This window comes from Gastrolobium bilobum, unplaced genomic scaffold, assembly GCF_033153095.1.
Source record: "Gastrolobium bilobum isolate Gb01-03AN ecotype WA unplaced genomic scaffold, APGP_CSIRO_Gbil_v1 utg3870, whole genome shotgun sequence".
NCBI lineage: Eukaryota > Viridiplantae > Streptophyta > Magnoliopsida > Fabales > Fabaceae > Gastrolobium > Gastrolobium bilobum.
The window spans coordinates 548,461-570,676 of NW_026895180.1; the positions used below are offsets into that span (position 1 = coordinate 548,461).

Below are 22,216 nucleotides of genomic sequence, written 5' to 3' on the forward strand. Positions count from 1 at the left end.
TATCTTATGTAAAAGGAGATTAATAAAACCCTTTTATGTTTATCGTGTAACATAACACAACTTCACTTTCCTACACACATTAAAAAGGTGGAGTCCACATATTTTTCTTTCTCTTTATCATTTCACTTTCTCTCTTCCTTTGTTGTGAGTGTTGGAAACAAAACTTAAATTATGTAACATAACATTAATAAAACCCTTAGTTTTAATTGATTTTAAAAACAAATTTGAAAATAACTTAAAGAGTTGAATAACTATTGGTTTGCAGTCGCAATAAAATATTTGAACTGATATAATAAAATGGTCAACTTATAACCATGGACGAATATATGAAACTGGGGCATACTTGTGGGAGTATTCTTCTCGGTTTATAATTCCCTACATCTCCTCAAAATAAAAAAATAAAAATATAGAGAAAATTACGTAAAAAAAAGAACTAGAGAGTACAGATAGTCCCGCAATTTTTTTCCATAACGAGAGTCCCCATTATATGCATGCGGAGCTTCTACTCGTAGTTGCATAAAACCTACGTCCTTAAGTAGAATCACATTTCTCAATTTACAGTACTTACAAGCTCACAAGGGAATGGATAATTACAACGATTTTTCATCCCAAATAAAAAAGAAGAATTAAAATCATGGTTAATCTTGCCAACCAATTTCGTCAAAGAAAATTTCCTCTTTAACAACCTATCTCAAATTAAACAAACTTCTGACTTGTGAACTACACTAAGAAGGTGATAAACGCTGGGGTTTGTAAACTTAAGTGAATGGCACAACCCTCAACATAAGATTTCATTTATATTGGAAATACATCTGCAGTAAACCTTAATCGAAATAGGACAATGATAATATTAAATAGTCAATATGTTCAATTATTTTAGGCTGGCAACAGATGGATGCTTCAAAGTGCTATTAGATGATCTATAATGGAAGTGAGGAATCAAATTCAAACAAACTTGTTTTCTAATGCCAAACAAAATTTCTAACCAATGAAAGATCCTTTGTTTATCTGAAACACTAACAACCAACAACTCAAATTCCAGAAAGGCTTGTAAACTAAAAAGCAAATAAACCCCCATAAAGATTTGGATCCTATCATTATATTCCTGACGTTACCTTGTCATTTTAGAAGATAAACACAACATCCATTTTAAAAACACCAAAAATTTCCTGCATCGGTCTGTCCCAGTATTACAAAATTTTGTCGAGCTAAAACGAAAGGACCAAAATCCGCCACCGAGATAGAAACAAGTACCAATCACAGAATAACAAAAATAAAATGAACAAGAAGGAAACTGCAAAACTTCACCTCATTTTCCACATTTGGCAATGGGTATCACATTAAAATTATAACTATGAATGGTTGACAGTTTAAGCAGAAACTGGTCAATGGAGAAGGGGCAACTCATCCCAGAATTAGATTAGATTAACTTAACAACAACAATTTCCGCTAGACTTGACAAACGAGAAAAAATAATTTTTAAAGAAAAGAAATGAGTAAAAAAGAAATGTTTTTCTCAACCGACCATCGCAGCATGCCTCCATTATACACATCTCAGAATCTAAAGTCAGGATCCACATCCATTGCCCAACCAAATTTTGCCAGCAGAGATTTGTTGAAAATCTGAAAAATTCATGCAACAAGTAGAACAGATAAGCAACAAAAATGAGAATAAGACATACAGCCAAACAAGCATCAAATCAGTTTGATCACACATGAGCAAGAATACATAAGCAGTATCCAGCCCATGGAGATACCGCTCAGCTCACCATTGGGCAAAGAAACATACATGAAGCCCATTAACTTCTAAAAAACTGATAACACAACAGAATATTAATAACTCAATCTGAACAAGCAAAGAAGTAGCACCTTTTCAATAGGGACCTCATGCCGCTTGCACCAGGCAACGGTAATCCTGGGGTCAAGATAGTTTATCTTGGACGTGCCCAATGCCACAGTTTTCAGATCTTCTTTGGTCCTCATATCACGTTGCATTTTCTCAATTTTTGCATTGGTTTGAGACATCTTTTTCTCTAGCCTGTGGATTACGTAAACCACAATCATACATCACATTCAAACATGCAATGGTTAAAGATTTTAAGAAAGCTAAATTACGCTTCAGGAGTTAAGTTTCTTTTTTGCTTTCCATCTGAACTCTTCAAAGGAGGCTTTCCTTTCCTTGCCCTGTCGAAATCCGTTTTCAGCTCCTTCAGAACAGCCTACAAGTAAAGATTAAGCTAGCTCCAATTATATGCTCATAGGCCACAAAAAACAAGTCTACACTAAATTCAAGCATATTGACCCAGAAATATCATCCAGTCCGAGGTTCACAATTTTCAGATATTTTCATTACCTGAAGTTCATCAATCTTTTCATTTAACTTTGACATTTGTGCACTGTGAGATTTGGAAACACTACGTTGATGATTACAAATGATTGCAACCTGTTATGGAAAAGACAAGTCATTACAACTTAAAGTTGAACAATTAAAATACAAGAATGCAATATCATAGGTATAATAAAGCAATATTTTTTTAGCTAATTTACCTGTTTATTTGCATGCTGATAAACAACAATCTTTTCCCCAACATCTCCATCTTTAGTGTCCTTATTCAACTGGAAGTAATTCCAAGAAAATTAAACCCAATAAAAGAAATCATCGTATATACTTGACCCAATAGATTATATATATATAGCAAAAGGGGGTCAATAATAATTTCAAGAGAAGTAACAGTCTTACATTGGTTTGTATTTTGTATTTCCATTGGGTTTTTTTTTTGGACATATGTGCAAAAGTTTTAATAGGACTGTACAAATACAGAGGTAAATCTATTGATGCAGAAACAAGTTATAGAAATTATTATTTTTTTTTAAAAAGTGGGTGCATGGCAGGATCCAATGTAATGAAAGATAACACTGCTCTCTTAAGAAATTATGTTTTTCTAACCCTTCTTGTAACAGAACAAGGTAATAATCTTTTTTCTTTTTTTTCTTTTTTTCCAAGGAATGTGAATTTCAGGATTTTCAGGTATTTACCATATCATCCAATGTGATAGACGCATTGAATGTACGGAACACTTTTGCTGTCAAACCAGGCATGAGTTCCTTCAGATGAGCATTTAATTTACTTGTGTCCAGCTTGTCAAATAGATCATCACCAGGGCCTTTATCTGTAAATTGGAAAAAAAAAAAAAAAAACTTCAGGGCTTTAGTCTCATACTAGAAACATATAAAAAATAAGAACCAGCTTCCCACCTTTTTGGAACTTCAAAATTGCATTATAAACAGGAAGCTCAACCTCAACTGTATTCTCATACTTGATTGAATCTTTACCAAGGAAGTTAAACTGCATTAAAACAGAAAGGAAACAAAATCACTAATAAGTTTAAATAGTATGGGAGCAGCTATCATTAAAAAAAATTAAGAGAGGGATTATTAAACTTAGAAAACCCCGAAAGGACCTAAAATTCATCAACTCCAACCAAAAAATACAGTGAAAATAATTAGAAACCGGAATACCTTCAACTTGTTGGGGGCTTCTCTTGTCACATTCTCTACTTTTAATGTGCAGCAACCAACAGTATCAGCTTCATCATCATCCTGCTCAAATGCAATTGAGAAATAACTAAATTTAATTAGTAAAATGAAAGTAAATGTCTGACAATGAAGGAAATTAAAAACAGTAGGAAAGTTGCATGCCTGGAATAAATTCTAAGAATAATATATTTTATGGACATATGATAAGTATTCTATATCAATCCAGTTCAATGGTCAAAAGCTACTTTAAAAGAAGATTTCCCCATAGAGTACTTGCAAGCAGTAAATAAGCAATATCTCCTTGGCATTAACTAAAAGAGATTCCATACATGCAAATAATTTCTTCAGGAAATTTTATTCAAAAAGTCAAGATGGTGTCATCTAACAAAAAGAGCTTCATAGAGAAAACTTAGCTCAGGCATATTTCCTTTGTCTTGGTAACATCTTGTATGCAAATATTAAAAAACACAATTGCAATAATAAAATATTAACGAGGAAGCCTTAAATGACTCATTTTCCTTTTAAAACTTTGGGCAATTTAAAGAAACTAGCAAGTGCTTAACAGTCAAATTGACTGAGATTTAAAAGGCTTTACTAACAAAGTATACATTCATGTGTGTGTGTGGGTGTGTATCTTGAACTCTTGTATGTATATCCAAGTTCTCATGAAAGGGGTAATTTGCAGTTACCACAAATGACAGTGAGCAAGTACATATACAGACATTATACCTTCTCATTGCCAGCCCTCAGAGCTAGTTTATCAATAAGATAAGTAGCAACAGATATTTGCTGCTTTGTAATATCTCTACTTGTAAAATCCTTTGTGTATGCAGCCCTAATGTTCCCTATATAATCCTGCACCCAGATATCAAGAATAACGGTTATTAGACAGGTTCTTTGGAATGTTATCCAAAAATGTCACGTGAAAATATAGAATTCGTAAAAGCAGACATAGCATGAAATCACCTTCAACATCCTTGCTTTTTCATACTTTTCCTTGTCGCTTTGCCCCTTTAAGGAGCTACTAGCAGCCAGAAACACATATTTGAATAACTTTGGATTGATCGGGTCATTCCAAAAGGCTAACCATGTAACTGTATTGTCATGTCTTATCTCCTTCCAGCTGCCAAGATTACAGAACTCATGATTAAAAAAAAAAAACATTGCTTTTCATCTTGGTAGTATATACAATATTCTTTTTCTCCAAAAAGATGTGGAAGAGTTATACCGTTCACCAGGAATAGGGCATTCAGGAATAGGGGCATCCTTTCCAATATTAATTGTGATATCACTTGGACGAATGCGCTTTTTCAATTTTCCCATCTAATAAAATAAATTGCAATCAATAAGTAAATGATATAAACTGTAGAAGCCAGTCCAAACTCTGAAGATGAAGCCACAATATATGAAACCATTATATCTGAAAATCTACTAGTATCTAGTTCCAGTAATAACTATCTCATAACAACCTTGGGATGCTCGCCACGGCCTCGGAACAATCCTGGTGGTTCAACTCTAAAATTTCCAACCTAAAATGAAGATTTAATAAAAAAAATTAGTCATAAGTAAAAATGTTACCTAATGAATAAATTTGAAATTTACAGCCTGTATTATGGAGATATATCTAAAAATTAAAAGTTCGGATAGAGAAAGGTCACACACAATTAAATAGGAAGAAAAAAAAGTGCAACTCATCAGCACATTACAAATCCCTTAAAAGTAACTTTTTCTGAACGTTTTAAAGAATACAAAAACAAAATTCTACAGAAAGAATGATATAATCAATCCTTACAATAGCAGTGATTTATCAAAATAATGTCTAATACTATGGCTGAAGTGAAAATTATATTTAAAAGAAAAATCGCAAGATAAACCCACTTTAGTCCATGTGCAGATTAGTCCTTATAATTTTAACAAAGCGCAACTGACCCCTTGAACTTCAAATTTTGGGCACAAACAAACGCCTTTTGTCAAGCAAACCATTAGAATAGATACAGAAATATCACGAGACATACTTACAACACCATTAAAATATGTTTTAACCTCCAATAATACAACTAAGTGAAAAAACCAAGCTATATTAGTTTTCACCTAAATCTGATATTTTCATTTAATTATGGTATCAAAACATATTTTGATGGTGCTGGAGTCAGTCCCATGATATTTCTATTAAATTTTAATGGTTTGCTTGAAGTAAGGGGTTTTGTGCACAAAATTTGAACCCTGAGGTCAAATATGTGCAAAGCCCAAAATTAAATGAGGAATAGACACTGGTTTGCGTTAAATGGCTAACAGGATGGTGATTGGTGCTCCTCTGGTCAGTGTTTATAAAAACTTCACATAGCAATTCAATATCGAATGAGGATAGAGACATAAGGTTAAGTGAATATCCACTTTTGATGACACTAACTCATAATGACTGCAAGACAAAGGCTAAGTCAAGAGAAGGTAACACAACAATTATCCCCTCATAATAAAATGGCAAGATTGCAGTCATAAAGTCTATACAAATTTTTTGAGAAATCTACATGAATTTGAGAGGAAAAGAGAGAAAACGAAGATTAAACCTTCTCTTTAACACCATCAACAATAGCCCACATGTATTTCTCCTCTTGTTTCCCTTTCTCTTCCTTTAGAGCCTTCTTTTCCTGCATAAAAAGAAGACAGAAATGGACAATTAATAAAGACATGAATTATAACCTCTCAGGTTAACTTGGTAAAAAGTTGGCATAAATCACATACATGCCGATAGATAAATAGAAATCATAATAGGTATATAATATTTCTGTATTATACTTATACTTAAAAACTGTTCTTTCCTTGACTGATAATGAGAGCTATATATTAGCCTGAGGAGAAGTAATTACAGAAAAAAGCTCTCTAAATAGTGGGAGGTGAAAAAATACAGAGATAACACTCTCAAGAACTGAAAGAAAAAGAAAAGCGGAGAAAGAAAGATACTGCAGCACTTCAAGGGTCCGGAACCCCCACCCAAAACTTCATACTCAACTTCTGTTTACCTCCCTCACACTCCACTGCCTTTTTTTAATCATTTTTTTAACAGAATTCAATTCCCCCCTCATTCTGCCGTGTATGAATTCTGTTACTTTTGTAGTGGTAATTCTTTGGTCCTCTCCACATGGAGGGTCACTTTATGATTTTGATTTCCCACCTGAATTGAGGGCTTAACACATACACATAATTTGTACAGATATATATCATATAACATCTATAATACCACCAAATCCCAAAAAATAAAAGATACAAAAACAAAAGCCTCATGTGTTGGTTGGGGGGGGGGGGGGTGCAAAATGACCTAGTGTTGTCTCTACTGCCTTCTGAAAGTTGTTAGCAAACCAACAAACTCATAATATATATTTTGTAAGATCAATGAAATCTGCAGTATGGTCAACGACATGCAGTTCTCTATTATTAGGACAATACAAAACTGCACCAGCTAAAGTCAATATCATATCTCATATCAACAAATGCCTGCTTGTATGTATTGGAAGCAAACCCAAAATCCAATTAAAAAGCAAACAATGCTCTAATATATCAACTTCTATCATTGTCAAATGAAATTATGCATACCGAGTTACCAACTTACTTCCGTAGTCATTTGCTTCTTCTTTTCTTTTTCACTTTGGTACCAGTCATAGATTGGGGTAAAATCACAATCTTTCAAGTTCTGAATTACATGATTTCTTCCTAGCATCTTTCGCCAGTCATTCCAGAAATTTTCCTTGAACGTATCTTTCTGCATGTAATCTGTATCTCGCATGACTGCATACATTGTGGCAACCTGCAAAATATATTTGAAGTTCATAATACTGTAAGAAAATCAAAGGAAAGAAACTTCCTAATTTGAGAACCCCGTTGCACAAACGTTTATGTGACCCCAATTCATCAAAAAAAAAAAAAAACAGATGAACAAAAAGAGTCACCCAAAATCTTAAGAGTTTTCAGAGATAAAATCCCACCTCCTCTTGCTCAGGAGTCAAATCAACTGGTTTCCCTTTATAAAGCATCTTTACCCGATGGGGCTGGTATGAAGGAGGGAAAATGACACCATTGTGAACCAAAGTAGTCCATTTTTTCTGCCCATCGCCGGAGCTAGGAAGAAGTTTCGTAGATTTAGAATACTCTGAACCACTGCCTGATTTTTTAAACTTGTTATTGGCCTGTTTTTTAAAAGATGTTGCACCAGACTTATTAACTTTAGTAGCCTTTGCCAACATTTTTTGCTTGGAAGATAATTTATCAGCTGATGTGGCTGACTTCTTAATTCTCTGGGAAATAGGAATATCATCATCATCATCATCCTCTGCCTTCAGCTCAGCTTTGATTGATGAACCTGGACCCGAGACCTTTGCCTTCTTAACCGAAGAGGGCAAGGAGTTACTATTATCCAGTGGTCTCTTAACTGGCAATGTAGATTGCCTTTCCTGTTTAATACTTGCGCCAGAACCATTTTGTCTCTCTTTCTGAACTTTTGAAATAGGCTTCTTCTGATCAGAGTCATCACATTTACTGCTAGATGTTCCCAAATTAGAACTGCGGAATAACTTTGCAGACAAAGGGATATTATCATCATCATCATCAGAGTCTTCAGAAGATTTCTTGACAACAACAGGGGTCCCTTTGTTATCACGGTTAGAGCAGTTCATTTTCAACCTAGCACTCAATGGTTTATTATCCTCATCATCCTCCGAATCTTCAGCATAATCATCTTTATTACAAGGTTTGATACATTTTGTTTCTTCCTTAACATCAATTGGCATTTTATGTTCAAAAAGAGGCTTTTTATCTCCTAATGAAGATGATTTTGATCTTGCTTGTGGCAACTTAACAGCGGAGTTGCTGTGAAGTGAATTCGATGGTTTTGAGATACCTACAGACGACGGCCTCATGGTTGAGGTCTTAGCAGACGGGACAATATTACCTTTCTGTAAGCTAGAAGCTTGGCCATTCGAAGAAGGCACATCAGAAATCTGTCTATATGACTGTCCACCATGACTATGAGAAGTTGACTTCCTTACTTCTGAATGCAATTGGTTTTTCCTAGATGATGAGTACCTTTTAAAAATAATTGGACCTTCATCAACATCCAAATCATCTGGTAAATTCGGTTTACCGGTAGCCTCGACAGCCATTATTTGTTATTCAACTATCGAAGTTGTTGGCATGAACATCACACACACAATTCTGGATTAAAAAAAAAAAAAAAAGATTCCGTTAAGAAAAAATAGATCAATCATCAAGTATTCAAATTCCAAATCAAACTTCAAGTGACAACAGCAAGTATGAATTAATCACTAACATACTACTTTCCTCTGCAATTTCAATTTTTAATTAAATAAATTAAAACAATGAATTCATATCACCATTCTCTACAATAACTGAGTTTAAAGAAGTTCCAATTCACGCAAGGAAATATAAGTTCGTATTTCATTCCAAACAGAGAAACTAAGACGTTAAAAGAAAAAAAAAATAACAGGCACGCGTATAAAACACCTTAATCTAAAAACAATTAGACTCAAATGTCAAAGAAATTTCGCTCCCCTCCCCAAAAAAAAAAAAAAATAGAAAAGAAAAAAAAATCCTTTGTGGTTAAAGCTTATGGTTAAAAAGAGAAGAGGTTAAAGAAAAAGAACAAGAACATGCAAAAGGGGAAAGGGAAAGGGAAAATGCAGATAAAAAGAAGATCGAGAACATTCTGTATCGAAATAAGAGAAACGCGGGTAACAGAAATTCAATAGGAGCAACTGATAAGTGATTTAAAAGAAAAAAAAATAGAAAAAAAAAACAAAATTGATTACCGAAAACGATGCGAATGGCTAGAAGAGAAGGATGTAGCAGCTGAGCCTGAGAGTGAAAGAAAGAAGAGAAGAGAACAGAAGAGAATAAGAGATAGGGATGAAGAAGGAGAAGAAGGAGGAGAAGAAGTGCGAAGGTAGCTGACAGATACAACCAAAAAGAGAAGAACAAACCGAGTTAGGGTGAGTTTTAACTCAGCAATTTGGGAACGAGACACCAAACAGAATGTCAGGTCAGGTTGGGGTATCCGCTTACTTTGCTCAGCTAACGTTTTTCCTCCATACCTCTTTTTAACTCTCCCATTCTATTCCCCTTATCATATCTATCTATACCTTAGGCGTTGAAATTTAATGGGCCCATGTTACTTCTTTTCAGGCCCATATTTCAACCCAAATTTCTCCTTCGTAGTGCAAACAATAACTCTTTTCGGGCCTTTAGTTCAGTTTTCTAACCAAAGATTTTGTCTTTCTTCTTTTTTTTTATACAAGAATGAAGAATTTCTATGAGTTATTTTCGATGAGTCCAAAAACGAAATTATTTTAGAAAGGAAATCAAAGTAGTTTTATAATTCTAATATATTGCAGAGTTATATTAGTCTATGTCATTATAATTTTTTAATCTTATAACTAAAAACGATATCCTAATTTATGATTGGGTGTGATAGAATAATTTTTTTTTCCTTTACTATTTCACCTTTTTTTTTTCTTTGGGTTTATCTAAATGGCATAAACCTAATTTCTCAAAAATTATACAGCCTTCTCCATTGTTATTGATCAATTCGAAATTTGATTTCAGATTGTTGAGGATGACTCGTGTAACTTTTTAAGGTTGCATTCTTTTCTCTCTCTTTTTTCTTTATTTTTTGAACAAGTGAAAAAACAAACTCTTAATTGACCTCAATAAAATCACTAATCACAAATCAATTTACTAAATTAATATAACACTGATCATATAACAATATTAATTAACTAATAAGATAAAAGTAACAACACTGACCTTGAGAAGAGTGAGAGAGGATTGAGAGTGAAGAGGTACTGAGAGTGAAGAGATAATTGGGAGAGAGGATTGAGAGTGAAGAGGTACTGAGAGTGAAGAGATAATTGGGAGTGAAGGGTGAGGGAATATTTATAGGGAGAATAGGGACGAAACGGAGGGAGATGTGTTAGTGAATAAGTAAATGAATCTTTGATAAGATTATATTGATATTTTCCTAAAATCCATATCAGAAAATCAATATATTATTAGTGAATTTCAACATATTTATCTGAGATTTAGTGTAATAATCACGCACGGTATCTCATCCCAAATCAGGAAATCAATCTCGTTTTATTTTTAAAAAGATTCATCATTAATTATAGTTAATTTTTACGTGTCTGTGATTAATTCACCATGTAATTCTCACCATCAAGTGATTCGAATATTATTATTAATTCGTCATTAATGTATCAATTTTTTTGATTCCCATGCCCCGAGTGCTATATTGGTTGTTAGATTTACTTTCTTGAATTTTTAAAATTAAGATTAGAGCCTTGATAATGAATTAGCAATCAATTAATAGCAACAATACAAGGTTAATTAGATACATAGGCAAAAAAAATTAATTTAATGCTTTTTAATAAATTAATTACGTATTTATTACAATTTTAAAAATAATTACACATTTATTGCACAATAAGATAATATTTGACTTGGATATCTAAATCAGGCAATTCTTTTTTTTGATTTCATATAACCTTTCGAGATCTACGCAATGAAATCTCGTTTAACATATTTTATTTCTCACAAACACAATTTTAATTTGCAAGAATGATATTATAAGAGCGGTTAAACCCAGAAGCCTTTGAGTTCTGGGTTTGTGATTTAATATAAAAAAATAAATAAAATTTTGATTTGTGATTTAAATTTTTTTTATAATAATTTTTTTTCTTATAACAAAAATTTAGTTTGTGATTTAAATTAAAAATAAAAAATAAAAATTATTATTAATAAGGAAAAAAAAATAAAGATTTGATTTGTAATTTAAACTAAAAAATCAATTTGAAAAATCTGTAGAAATAAAGGAAATAATTAAATAAATATTCTAAATCTCTAAGGAAGAAGGATATTATTTTTGAAATTAATGATTAATGCTATAAGCTACTGGGTTATTATTCGTGGTCTGAAATTAATGATGGCTTATGAATGTTTTTCAAAAATAAAATTACTTAAATTATGCGTGATTGCCTCTTGATTGAAACTCAATTTAGACATGATTGGTGACGTGTCAGGTGTTGACACGTGTCACATTTTTTAACTCTGAAGCCTTTGAGTTCTGCGTTTGTGGTTTAATATAAAAAATAAATCAAGATTTGATGTGTGATTTAAATTAAAAAAATAATTTTTTTTATTTTTATTATAAAAAAAATTTAGTTTGTGATTTAAATTAAAAATAACAATTATTATTAATAAGGAAAACAAAATAAAGATTTGATTTGTGATTTAAACTCAAAAATCAATTTGAAAAATCTGTATTAATAAAGGAAATAATTAAATAAATATTCTAAATCTCTAAGGAAGAAGAATTACTTGATTTAAATTTAAATTATGTTTGTGAGAAATAAAATATATCAAATGAGATGTCATTGCGTAGATCTCGAAAAGTTATGTGGAATTAACAAATAGAATTACTTGATTTGGATACCCAAGTCAAAAGGTATGGTATTCAGTGGTTTTATGATTAAATTATTTTTTTTTTTGAAAAACAATATAACACATGTCAACACCTGATTTGTGACGTCTAAATTAGGCGTGATTGCCTCTTGAGTGACGCCCAATTTAGGCGTCATTGGTGACGATCAAATTGGACGTCTTATTGTGCAATAAATATGTAATTATTTCTAAAACTGTAATAAATGTATAATTAATTTATTAAAAAGCATTAACTTAATTTTTTTTGCCTACGTACACATGATAACTAATTACAATTATTGAAAAAGAAAATAAGGGGATGAGAGTGGTTTGCTGACAGGTGACAACAGCGCTGGGTGAATTTGCGCAGTTGCTTGTGTTGCCTGCAATTTTCTGTTATGACTTGCATAATTACCAATGTATGAGTGAGCAAAACATGAAAACACTTTAATGGAGCAACAATTAAAATGCATACATACATTCTAAGTTCTAAATATATTGAAATGCGGAATATAATACATCATAAATATCTTTTGTCATTGTTTTTCTTGTTGTTTTGAATGGTTGCTGTAATTCTGATGTGTAAAATTTTTATGAGCTTTCCAAATTCTTTTCTACAATTCAGATGTTGTGTAGCTTTGTAATAGAGTGAGTTCAGGGACTCATGAAGCTGAAAATGCACCCTTTTATAGACTCCTCCATCATAGAGTCTGTTCAAGTGTGCATTGAAGGAGCAAACTTTTGGTGCCACCGTCGCACATACCACTTCCTTTCAAAATTTGCCACTTGTATTTTTATTTTTATTTTTCTTTTTTTTATCCCACTTTCATCTTCTCTCTCTTTTTGTGATTGGTCTTCCCTACTGAATAAATGGTACCACCGTGATATCTTAAAAATTTCCGCATTGAAGATGGTTTCAATTGATGGCAGACCAAAAACAAAACTTAGTTGATGATTGCAGACCAAAACCAAAAATAGATGAGATAAGTTCTCCATTATGCAATCTATTATCATTAGCGGACAATGCAAGTCAACCACATAGGATCACACCACCACTAACACATTTTTAGTAATATATATCCCATGAAACAACATTTAGCAACATACAATTCTTTTTCCTTTTATTCTTCAAAACTTTCTGGATGGGCTGATCTTCAAATTGTAAAGAGTAACATTTATAGATGCCAACAAATGACATATTGTTTGCTCCTAGTTCTTGACTAAAATTGTCTTAGAAATTAAAATATAATCTTGTTTTTCTTCTCTATCTTGGTATATTTTTATTGGGAATTTCACATGATCTAATCATGTAAAATTTTTATATCTATATCTCTCTTTATTAATGAAATTTTTAATTCACTCTCATTTTCATTTGGACATTCTCAGGTGCAAACAAAAATATTTATTAAAAAATTTATTTGAAGCAATAAATGATACAAAATGTTTCTTTTTAACCTACATAAGGATGACACAGTAAAGCATTAGAATCACACACATGTGAAGTCATCAGATATGGGTTAATAATGAGAGATTTTAATAATTTACATACCCTTATAAATTCAAATCTCATTGCTATTATTGTATAAAACAAAATCACATACCTGATAAAACCATGAATTAAAAAGAAACAGATATATTTAATTAAATAGCTCGTAATATCGCACACAAGCTAAAACCATGAAGAAACGAAAAGAAAGTGGTCCCTAAACCAGGACAATCTTTCTATTTGGAACAGAAAGGCAAAACTAAGAGAAAACCAAAAGAAACAAAGGGTCATTGCAATCAATTCACCCATTTTTATCATATTTAATTTGATCATGTATATTTACTATTTACAGCATAAACGGGAAACAGTATCCATTCAACAATTTATATATAACTTGAAACTCTATTTGTAATTGAATTTAGGTAACTCAATTTATCATATTTAGTTTCTTCTAATTATTAATATTTTGGGAAGCACTTAAAGTAGGGAAAAATTTAGGATCAGACTCTTTTTTAGGAACAGGATATTCTTACACCAATATAAGAGTTAGAAGTCTTATACTCAATCTTGATCATTGATCCACTTGTATCCAATGACTCATATACTAAAAAATTAAAGCTCTTAAATATAAGTGGAATCAATGATCAAAATTAAAAGTGTAACTTACACTGGTGTAAAATGATCCTCACTCCTTTTTTAAATAACCTTATATAAATAGTGGCAAGTTAAGCAAAATAGTCGGGTTCGAAATAACTTGTCAATTTCGCAACTTGTTTCTTTGGATTCGCAAGTTATTTCAGTTCATGCTTCCATGGATTTTGATTAAAATTAGAAATCATATTTACAGCAAGTCCAAAATGATTCAAATATTAACTCTTGAAGTACTCTAGTGAGACAATGTAATCATAATTCACCCCATTTCTCTTGTATAAATGATAACATGACTGCACACGACTCCATCTTATCTTTTAGAACGTTAAAAGAATATATTTATTTGCGTTTACTAGTTTGTCTAAGTTGATTATTCATCCAGTCAAGTTAATAAAATAAATTGTACTTTTTTTTTTTGGGTAAAGAAAAGGAGGACTAAACCCCCCAACAACAACAAAAACAGAAACAAAAACGGAATAAAGCTACGAATTACAAAATAGGACACGAGATCTTCCAACACCCGCCATATCAGCATTAAGAAGCGCGATTAGACCAGGAGGAGGCTCCCCCTACACCAAACGATCTTCCTGATTACCATGGTCAATAATGAAATTTGCTAACCAATCTGCACAAGTATTTGCTTCCCTTAAAGTGTGTTGAACAATAACAGACCAGCTTCTTCCCAACCAAGTTCGTATACGAGAAATCAACTGATTTTCACGGACTGCTACACCACTTCTGGTGAGTACAGTGACCACACTAGATGAATCACTCTCAATCACAACCTTACGGAACCCAGCATTCCACGCCATCTCTAGACCCCGCAAAATAAAATAAAATAAAATAATAATTTTTTTTTTGTAAGCATGAAATGACAATAATTTGTTACAACAAAAATTGACTTATATGAAAAGGACTAACTAGATAAGAAAAAATATATTCTAAAAATGGAAACTATAATTATTTGAAAGAGTGACTAAACAAATAACTGGGATAAATTTCACTTTTAATATTACAATTATATGCTCCATGTCCAATGTAGTCCTATATCACAGCTTCTATGTGAGATCACTTAAAAGGCTTACTAGTTACAACATACTCATTCTCAATACCATGATGTAAGAAGAGTGGTATTAATTATGATAGATGCTTAAAAACTCACAAGCTTGTGTACTGTAGTTGCAGTGTCAATCAAGCATAACCATTTCAGCAAAGAGCACCCAATTGAACTTCAGTGCAGCATAGCTTTACCTTCACGATCCAAAAACCAAGTCACGTAAAGAAGCCAAAGGTGAACTGTGACCATGTACTACACTGTCTCTCCAGAAAGCCAATCCTGTCACAAGGAAAATAAATCAGTTGTTTATTGCATTGGGGCAAAAGAAAGTTCTGCAATTTTGAATGTAGAACCTACAATTACACAAAATACTTATACCACCTTTATTGTTAATTGTGAAGATTGAAAATATATACATAATAACTAAATTAAAAGACTCTTAGGCCTTTTATTTTAATCACACAACCACCAATTATTTTTAAAAAATAAAATTACTTTATAATATCTATAGAATCACATCTTTGTGAAATGTGTGGGGCAATGTCTCTAACAGGAATGCCTATTTTATTGATTTAACAATTGCACAAGACATGGCACAAAAACGATAAACGCATCATCAACAGTGCAGCGAAACAAAATCATCATCACACAACAATTGGAGAAACCGGGATACAGTACATCAACCTTATGAGGACATGAGTGAAATATTACATAACACAATCTGGGCATGGCAACAAATTTATATGTGACTGTGTTTAAGAGTGTTTGTGTGTTATGACTAGGGTCAAGAGAGTAACCTATCCATGAAATCAAACCGACAGTTGCTGCCAAGAAGAATTCCTTGCTGATAACGTTTAAACTGGATGAAAGCACAATATTAGTTTACTAAATTTTGCTCAAAAGACTAAAAGAGCACCAGCATAAAAATACAGATGAAAAATAGACTTATATTAACTTACAAGTATAGGCATGCAATATTCCCATATCCATAAAAAAAGGTAGCCCACGCTGAACCAGTGAACCTACAATCACAGTTAGTTGAATCCATAAAGAGTTAATTTTGTATGCAGAAGAAACGGAAGAAGATTACAACAAACAGGACATTTAAAAATCGAAAAGTATAAGTAATGGTAAAGGTGAGCACATCGGTGACATGTAGGGGTGTAAATGGGCTAGGCCGGCCTACAGGGGCCTACGGTCTCGCCTATATTAGGCCAGACTTGGCCTATTATAAATAGTAAAATAGAACAAGCCAAGGCTTTTAAGAAAACCTATTTAGAAAACAGGCCATAGACTTTTTTGTACATGTCAGGCCTATAAGCCTATATCATATTATTTATTTCTTTTTTTGGAGTTACCCAACCCTAATTATCTCTTTGAGACGAGTTGGCTCCCTCCGGTATCCCCACGAGCTTCGACTCTTTGAGCCGGCTATGGGACTAATCCGGAGTGCGGGGGAACAGTATCATATTATTTATTTAAAATATAATAAATAAAATTATTATTTTGATATTTTTGAATAATAAAATAATATTATTTTAGTTATTCTTTTAATTGTTGAATGTTTAATAGGCTTAAACAGGTTAACAAGTCTAGGCCGAGACTTTTATTTTTTAAATATAGGTCAGGCCAGACTTATAATTTGGGGTCTACACAGGCTAATAGGCCAGACCATATCCAATATTTTTTACACAGACCTGGTCTATTTAAGTCAAAGCCTAGCCTAGCTTAACCTATTTACACCCTTAGTGACATGGAATCAATAAATTCCGACTAAAGTGATTATCATTAGAGGCAAAGCAAATAAAAATAATATTCATTATAAAGAAACATGCTAAGATCCATTTTAATTGAACCACCACACATCAACAAGGTAATTTGAGTTTGAGTAACATCTCATTTTTACAACTCCCCCTACACCTTACTGTTATCAACTATTATTAAAACTGTTATCAGCTATTCTCCAAAATTTATCATTTAAATGATAACAGTTAGTTTTTAATCGATGTTACTGGGTCTGGATGATAACTTTTGCAGAGTAGTTTATAATAGTTTAACAATATTTGACAACACTTCAAGGTGTAGCGGGAGGTGTATAAAATGAGGTGTACAAATAACATCACTCGGGCAATTTTCATACTAGTAAAAAAACGGCAACCTGTATATATATCACCTTACAGTATGAATAATGTGATGGATGTGCTACAGTCAAGGGCTAGACTGTAAAACTGCTTTCAAATATTATGTCTTAAAGAAAATTTGGTATTGCCATAATTTGTGATTAGTAGAACATAAGAGTCAATAGAAGAAAGATAATTATTACCACATGAAATCACGAATCAAGAGAGCACGTGGGAGCATAAGTCCATTTCCAAGCATAGCAAGCAACATTGAAAAAGCTGACAGCCCTTTCATGTTCTCAGGATTGAGAAAATTTGTCCACTAGAGAAGAAGAAAAAGGTCGTAATAAAAAATGCATAGGGTATAAAAGATGAATTGCACAGCTCTTAAACAAACACAAATTTCTCATATATGAAGTTTACCATTTGAGAAACTGGCATCCACATGAAGAGTAACGTAGCTGTCCATCCAGATATTCCTCCAACAAATTTGACACCTTTCTCAGAGAGTTTTCCACTTCTTGACTGCAAATCTAAGAGTAATGAGTTTAAAATGACAATGAAACTGAAAGCCTATTTCCCTGGTTCAGTACCATCAGATCCAATCTAGAAACAAGACCTCAAATCCAAAGGTCTTGGTTTCAATTAACAAATACCATGACATTTAAATGGAACAATTAGAAAATATCATTTTGTCATTACCCTCTCTTGTATGAGTTGGTGAAATAAGTGGTTAAATGAAAATTCAGGAAATATATTGAGTTCTGTGTTGCACTGTGAAAGATCAACCGACTCAACCAACTCTTAACAAGTTCCGCATTCTCAGCTGAGCTGTTGCAACTGATGCACGTGTTTAGTTCTCATTCAGTTATTCATTGGTTATTATACAGAGTTGTATATATATCTGTCAGCAATTGTAATCTGAAAATATAATTCATTTCTCACTTTTCTGCAATACAATACTTTCGTCTTTCTCTTACTCTCTCTCTCTTTTCATTCTTGGATCTGATACCTTGATCTAGCACCGAAACCGAATACCGCTGCTTGGCTGCAACTGTTGCGGAGCTCACTTGGATCAAGTCTTTGTTATCTGAACTTCAAGTAAGATTGCCTCAAACTCCCAATATCTATTGTGACAATCTAAGTGTTGTTCTCCTCACTGCCAACCCTCTCTTTCATTCACGGACAAAGAATTTTGAGTTGGACTTGTACTTTGTTCATGAAAAGGTGTTAGATAAGTCAGTTTCAGTGTATCATGTTCCCTCAACTGACCAGGTAGCAGATGGTCTTACAAAAGCCGTAACACGTTCCAAGTTTTTGGATTTTAGAGACAAGCTCAGTCTCTCCACTCCTCCGACACTGAGTTTGTGGGGGAATGAAAGATCAACTGACTCAACCAACTTTTAACAGGTTCCGCATTCTCAGCTCAGCCGTTGCACGTGTTTAGTTCTCATTCAGTTATTCATTGGTTATTATACAGAGTTGTATATATATCTGTTAGCAATTGTAATCTGAACATATAATTCATTTCTCACTTTTCTGCAATACAATACTTTCGTCTTTCTCTTACTCTTTCTCTCTTTTCATTCTTGGTTCTGATACCTTACACACTGATAAGAGTATGACAATATGTGTACCAGCAATGGTACGATATGGCTAATGAGATACACTCATTTTTGGGGGGGAAATAAAGTTCACCTTGAGGTACAAGATATTTTTTTACTTATTTGCAATAATTTCAAGCTGGCTAGACAATATATTACTTACAAGTTTAGTAGGGTACGGTACCCATATGTACTGGGTATGAGTGCAAGACCATTTTAGGCATACCGCATACCCATGCAACGTGGATTAAGTTGTGAGACATAATCAAATATAACCCAAAGGAAATAAGAAGATTACCATGGTAACAGCCACGACAGCTATCAAAAAGGCAGTTGCCCCAGGTAAGATGCTGTTAGGTATATAGGGGACAAATGTAGACCACATTATCTGCATCCAGATTGTAAATTAGGCAATGTCATATAAGTAGTAAAAGTTATAAAAAAATAGTATATCCATCTGTGTGTGCCCATGCACTTAAAAGGACATAATACATAAAAACCTGAGCAAATGTTAATTAATCGGTATGCTTGGGTCAGTACTTAATAATACGAATATAAATTGATAAAATGTACTAATTTTATTAATCCTAGGGTGAGAGAAGGAAAGCACTATTACTTGGGGAAGCACTGATAAACCCCCAACTGTAATGAAATCTTCCCAAAAGCGCCAGATTCCAGCATTTAGTAAACCAAAGTAATTCAGGAAATTCAGAACAAGACCAGACACCACCACAACTGAAGTCGCCAAAAAGTAAGACAAAGGCATGGCTTCTGCCAATGCCAGCTGAACAATGACCACATATGTCGAAACTACACCCAATGTCTGCACTACCATTGCTTCCTTTTCTTTCTTCTTGGCAAAGTATGAAAGTAGTGACAGGTTTCCAAGCAAACTAGTGAGCATTCCCTGCATTGACATCCATGTCATTACCCACCTTAGGTTATATGAGTAATGCCCCATCGAGTTGATTTAATAAAAGTAAAGTACAGGAACAAAGAAGAAAGAACAACTGAATTTATAAATTTTCAAACATTACTATTCTATAGCATAATTTTGAAAGATGTTAGAACCTCATTAATTCAGCCAAATTAAGTGAGTTTGGACATGCTTTTGAATTGAAAAAACCAACTCATTCAAATGAACTGAAAAAAATACTAAATGAAATAACTACATTCATTTCAAAAGTGTTCATAAATTTACTCAGATGTAATGAAAATTAGCAGAAAAAAAAAATTATAAAATATTTAAGATCAAGGGGAGGATAGACATAAAAGGTGTTTTTCAAATTTTAAAACTTTCATCAATGCCTTACCAGCCATGGGACAGCCAAGAGAGCAGTTTTATTTCCTGACCCAAGATTTCGAGCATTTAGTATAATTTGAGGCATTTGCAGTAACAGAAATGGAATATTGGCTGCTCCAGAGAACTTTGCTGTAAGCGATTCCCATTGTTCGTAGCTTTCGTTTCTCCCAACGTTAACTGATCCCTTCAAACAATGCCCAAAGTTAATCCCAAAGGGACACATACAACACCAATCCAACAAACCTTGTCAAATTTTTGTTATCTTACAAAAACCAATAGGACTTGATAAATCATGAAGTCAATGTTTAAATAGCAAAACACCAAGGATTTTATGAAATATTGAATAATTTTTACCTTAGCTTATTGAGTTTTGGTTTTTCAGTATGAAAAAGAAAATGTAAATGCAATCTTCCCAGTTCCCCTTTATTTAAGAAAGTACCAAAAGGACTTAGCTTAACCAATCATAGAAGGTAACAAAGGGACAAAGATTTATCAATCAATGTCTTCACCAATCACTTATTAGCAACATTACATAAAAACCCAAAACTCCAATATAGGAAATGATGATGAGTTGCCAGTGAATTCAAGCAATGAGTACGAAAAATGAAGTGATAATGGGGTAGAAGAGGTACCTGGTGATGTGGATGAGGGTCGTTGGAATCAAGAGCATTAATAACAAAATTGGGTCTTCGTCGAGGGAAAGCAAAGAGCTGGTACTGGGTGGAGGCAGAAGAGGAAACATTGAGGAGAAAAATGAGATTTTGATGAGGGCGAGGGAAAGAGGAAGAGAAAGCCAAAGTGGGAAATTTGAATTGTACGAGGTTGCGGTTTTGATGTTGACTTTGGCGTTGAAGATGAAGAGGAGCATAAGGTGGAGACACGCATGACCTAGCCATGAGTTTGAGTGGATTTAATGTTGTGATGTTGATAACAAAACAACTTGGTATGACAATAATAGTGCAGCAAGGTTTGCATTCAACAAATGTTGTTATTCTGATTTCAGAAACGAAACACCAAAAGAGTGAGTGAGTTGCAGTTGTAGTGTGTTGGGGAATGGGATTGGTCGGTGGTAGATATGCATATCTCCAATACACTACACGTGGATTCACTCTTGATATTTGCTTCCTTTACCGCATCTACACTTAAATTCATGAACATATTAGTGTAACAACTGGGGATCGCAGTTGCACCGTACGATTCAAGGAGATATTTTCTCAAATTTTATTTCTCCTATATTAAAATAGTAAAATTATTCTATTGTGTAGTAAGAGAGAATTATCTTACGTTATGATACATCGATAGAAGGGCCGGCTTGGCTCAGCGGTAAGCTTGCTTGCCGTGGTGTGTCAGGTCGCGGGTTCGAATCAGCCTCTCTGCAAAAAACAGGGGAAAGACTGCCTAGAGTATTCCCTTCCCCAGACACTCACGAAGTGGGTATTTGAACTGGGTCGGCCCTTTATGATACATCGATAAGCATGTTTTGTTATTATTTATTTTTTAGCACATGATAGGACTCATTGTATTGGGTCTTTGACATAATAGAAAATATCTCTTATAACATGAGATTAGATACTCTGTTAAAATAATTAATGGGTTTCTAAGTTCTAATCATTTCAAAACAATAAAATGTAATGTGAGTATGCGATTTTCTTGATTAACGTGGACCTATTATTTTACATTACTTTTTCGAATAAAATTCAAAATTCTTAATTGATACTAAGTGTACTCAATTTAATTGGACTTTCTTATGTGAAAGAAATTTAACAGATAAGAATTGTGTTCAATTTGAATGGTCCCTGTTGCGTATGAAGTAGATTTTATTTTAGATGTTTTTGATAGATCACAATTCGTTTTTTTTATTCTTGTAAACATCACAATTCTTTTTTGTTTCTGAAGATATTTTTTCACTTCTTATATAGAAGACTAAGTGATATATGTAGGCTACAATTTGATTAGATTATCGTATATAGAAAA

General features: G+C 33.1%; 2 protein-coding genes across 3 annotated transcripts; both read right to left on the reverse strand.

Moving 5' to 3' along the window:
* Window positions 1–1,408: 1,408 nt before the first annotated feature.
* Window positions 1,409–9,630, reverse strand: LOC133297955 (DNA topoisomerase 1 alpha-like). Its single transcript, XM_061497195.1, has 16 exons — window positions 9,357–9,630; window positions 7,518–8,742; window positions 7,145–7,339; window positions 6,105–6,185; window positions 5,007–5,066; window positions 4,766–4,860; window positions 4,504–4,660; window positions 4,267–4,392; window positions 3,520–3,600; window positions 3,256–3,346; window positions 3,037–3,170; window positions 2,548–2,616; window positions 2,354–2,443; window positions 2,116–2,219; window positions 1,870–2,038; window positions 1,409–1,623 (listed from the first exon to the last, which is right to left on the reverse strand). The coding sequence occupies exons 2-16, from the start codon at window positions 8,688–8,690 to the stop codon at window positions 1,555–1,557; spliced, it is 2,694 nt and encodes an 897-aa protein (XP_061353179.1). The 5' UTR covers window positions 8,691–8,742; window positions 9,357–9,630; the 3' UTR covers window positions 1,409–1,554.
* A 5,451-nt stretch (window positions 9,631–15,081) lies between these two features.
* LOC133298343 (maltose excess protein 1, chloroplastic-like) lies at window positions 15,082–21,216 on the reverse strand. Of its 2 annotated transcripts, none has more exons than XM_061497613.1 (9): window positions 20,875–21,216; window positions 20,253–20,426; window positions 19,556–19,846; window positions 19,238–19,327; window positions 17,759–17,860; window positions 17,539–17,657; window positions 16,175–16,237; window positions 16,013–16,074; window positions 15,082–15,494 (listed from the first exon to the last, which is right to left on the reverse strand). In XM_061497613.1, exons 1-9 carry the CDS (start codon window positions 21,136–21,138, stop codon window positions 15,412–15,414), a joined length of 1,248 nt encoding a protein of 415 aa, XP_061353597.1. In that variant the 5' UTR covers window positions 21,139–21,216; the 3' UTR covers window positions 15,082–15,411. The 2 variants fall into 2 exon arrangements, with proteins under 2 accessions (XP_061353597.1, XP_061353605.1); XM_061497621.1 differs by having other exon boundaries at window positions 20,253–20,419; window positions 20,875–20,975.
* Window positions 21,217–22,216: the final 1,000 nt, after the last annotated feature.

Coding starts and splice junctions, on each gene's coding strand:
- LOC133297955 (XM_061497195.1), bottom strand. CDS start 8,690: ATGGCTGTCGAGGCTACCGGTAAACCGAATTTACCAGATGATTTGGAT. Junction 3,601..4,266: donor TGAGGGCTGGCAATGAGAAG/GTATAATGTCTG, acceptor GCATTTGAGCAG/GATGATGATGAAGCTGATAC. Junction 2,617..3,036: donor CTATCACATTGGATGATATG/GTAAATACCTGA, acceptor AATTACTTCCAG/TTGAATAAGGACACTAAAGA.
- LOC133298343 (XM_061497613.1), bottom strand. CDS start 21,138: ATGGCTAGGTCATGCGTGTCTCCACCTTATGCTCCTCTTCATCTTCAA. Junction 17,658..17,758: donor GGATGCCAGTTTCTCAAATG/GTAAACTTCATA, acceptor CTTCTTCTCTAG/TGGACAAATTTTCTCAATCC. Junction 16,075..16,174: donor AATATTGCATGCCTATACTT/GTAAGTTAATAT, acceptor GCTTTCATCCAG/TTTAAACGTTATCAGCAAGG.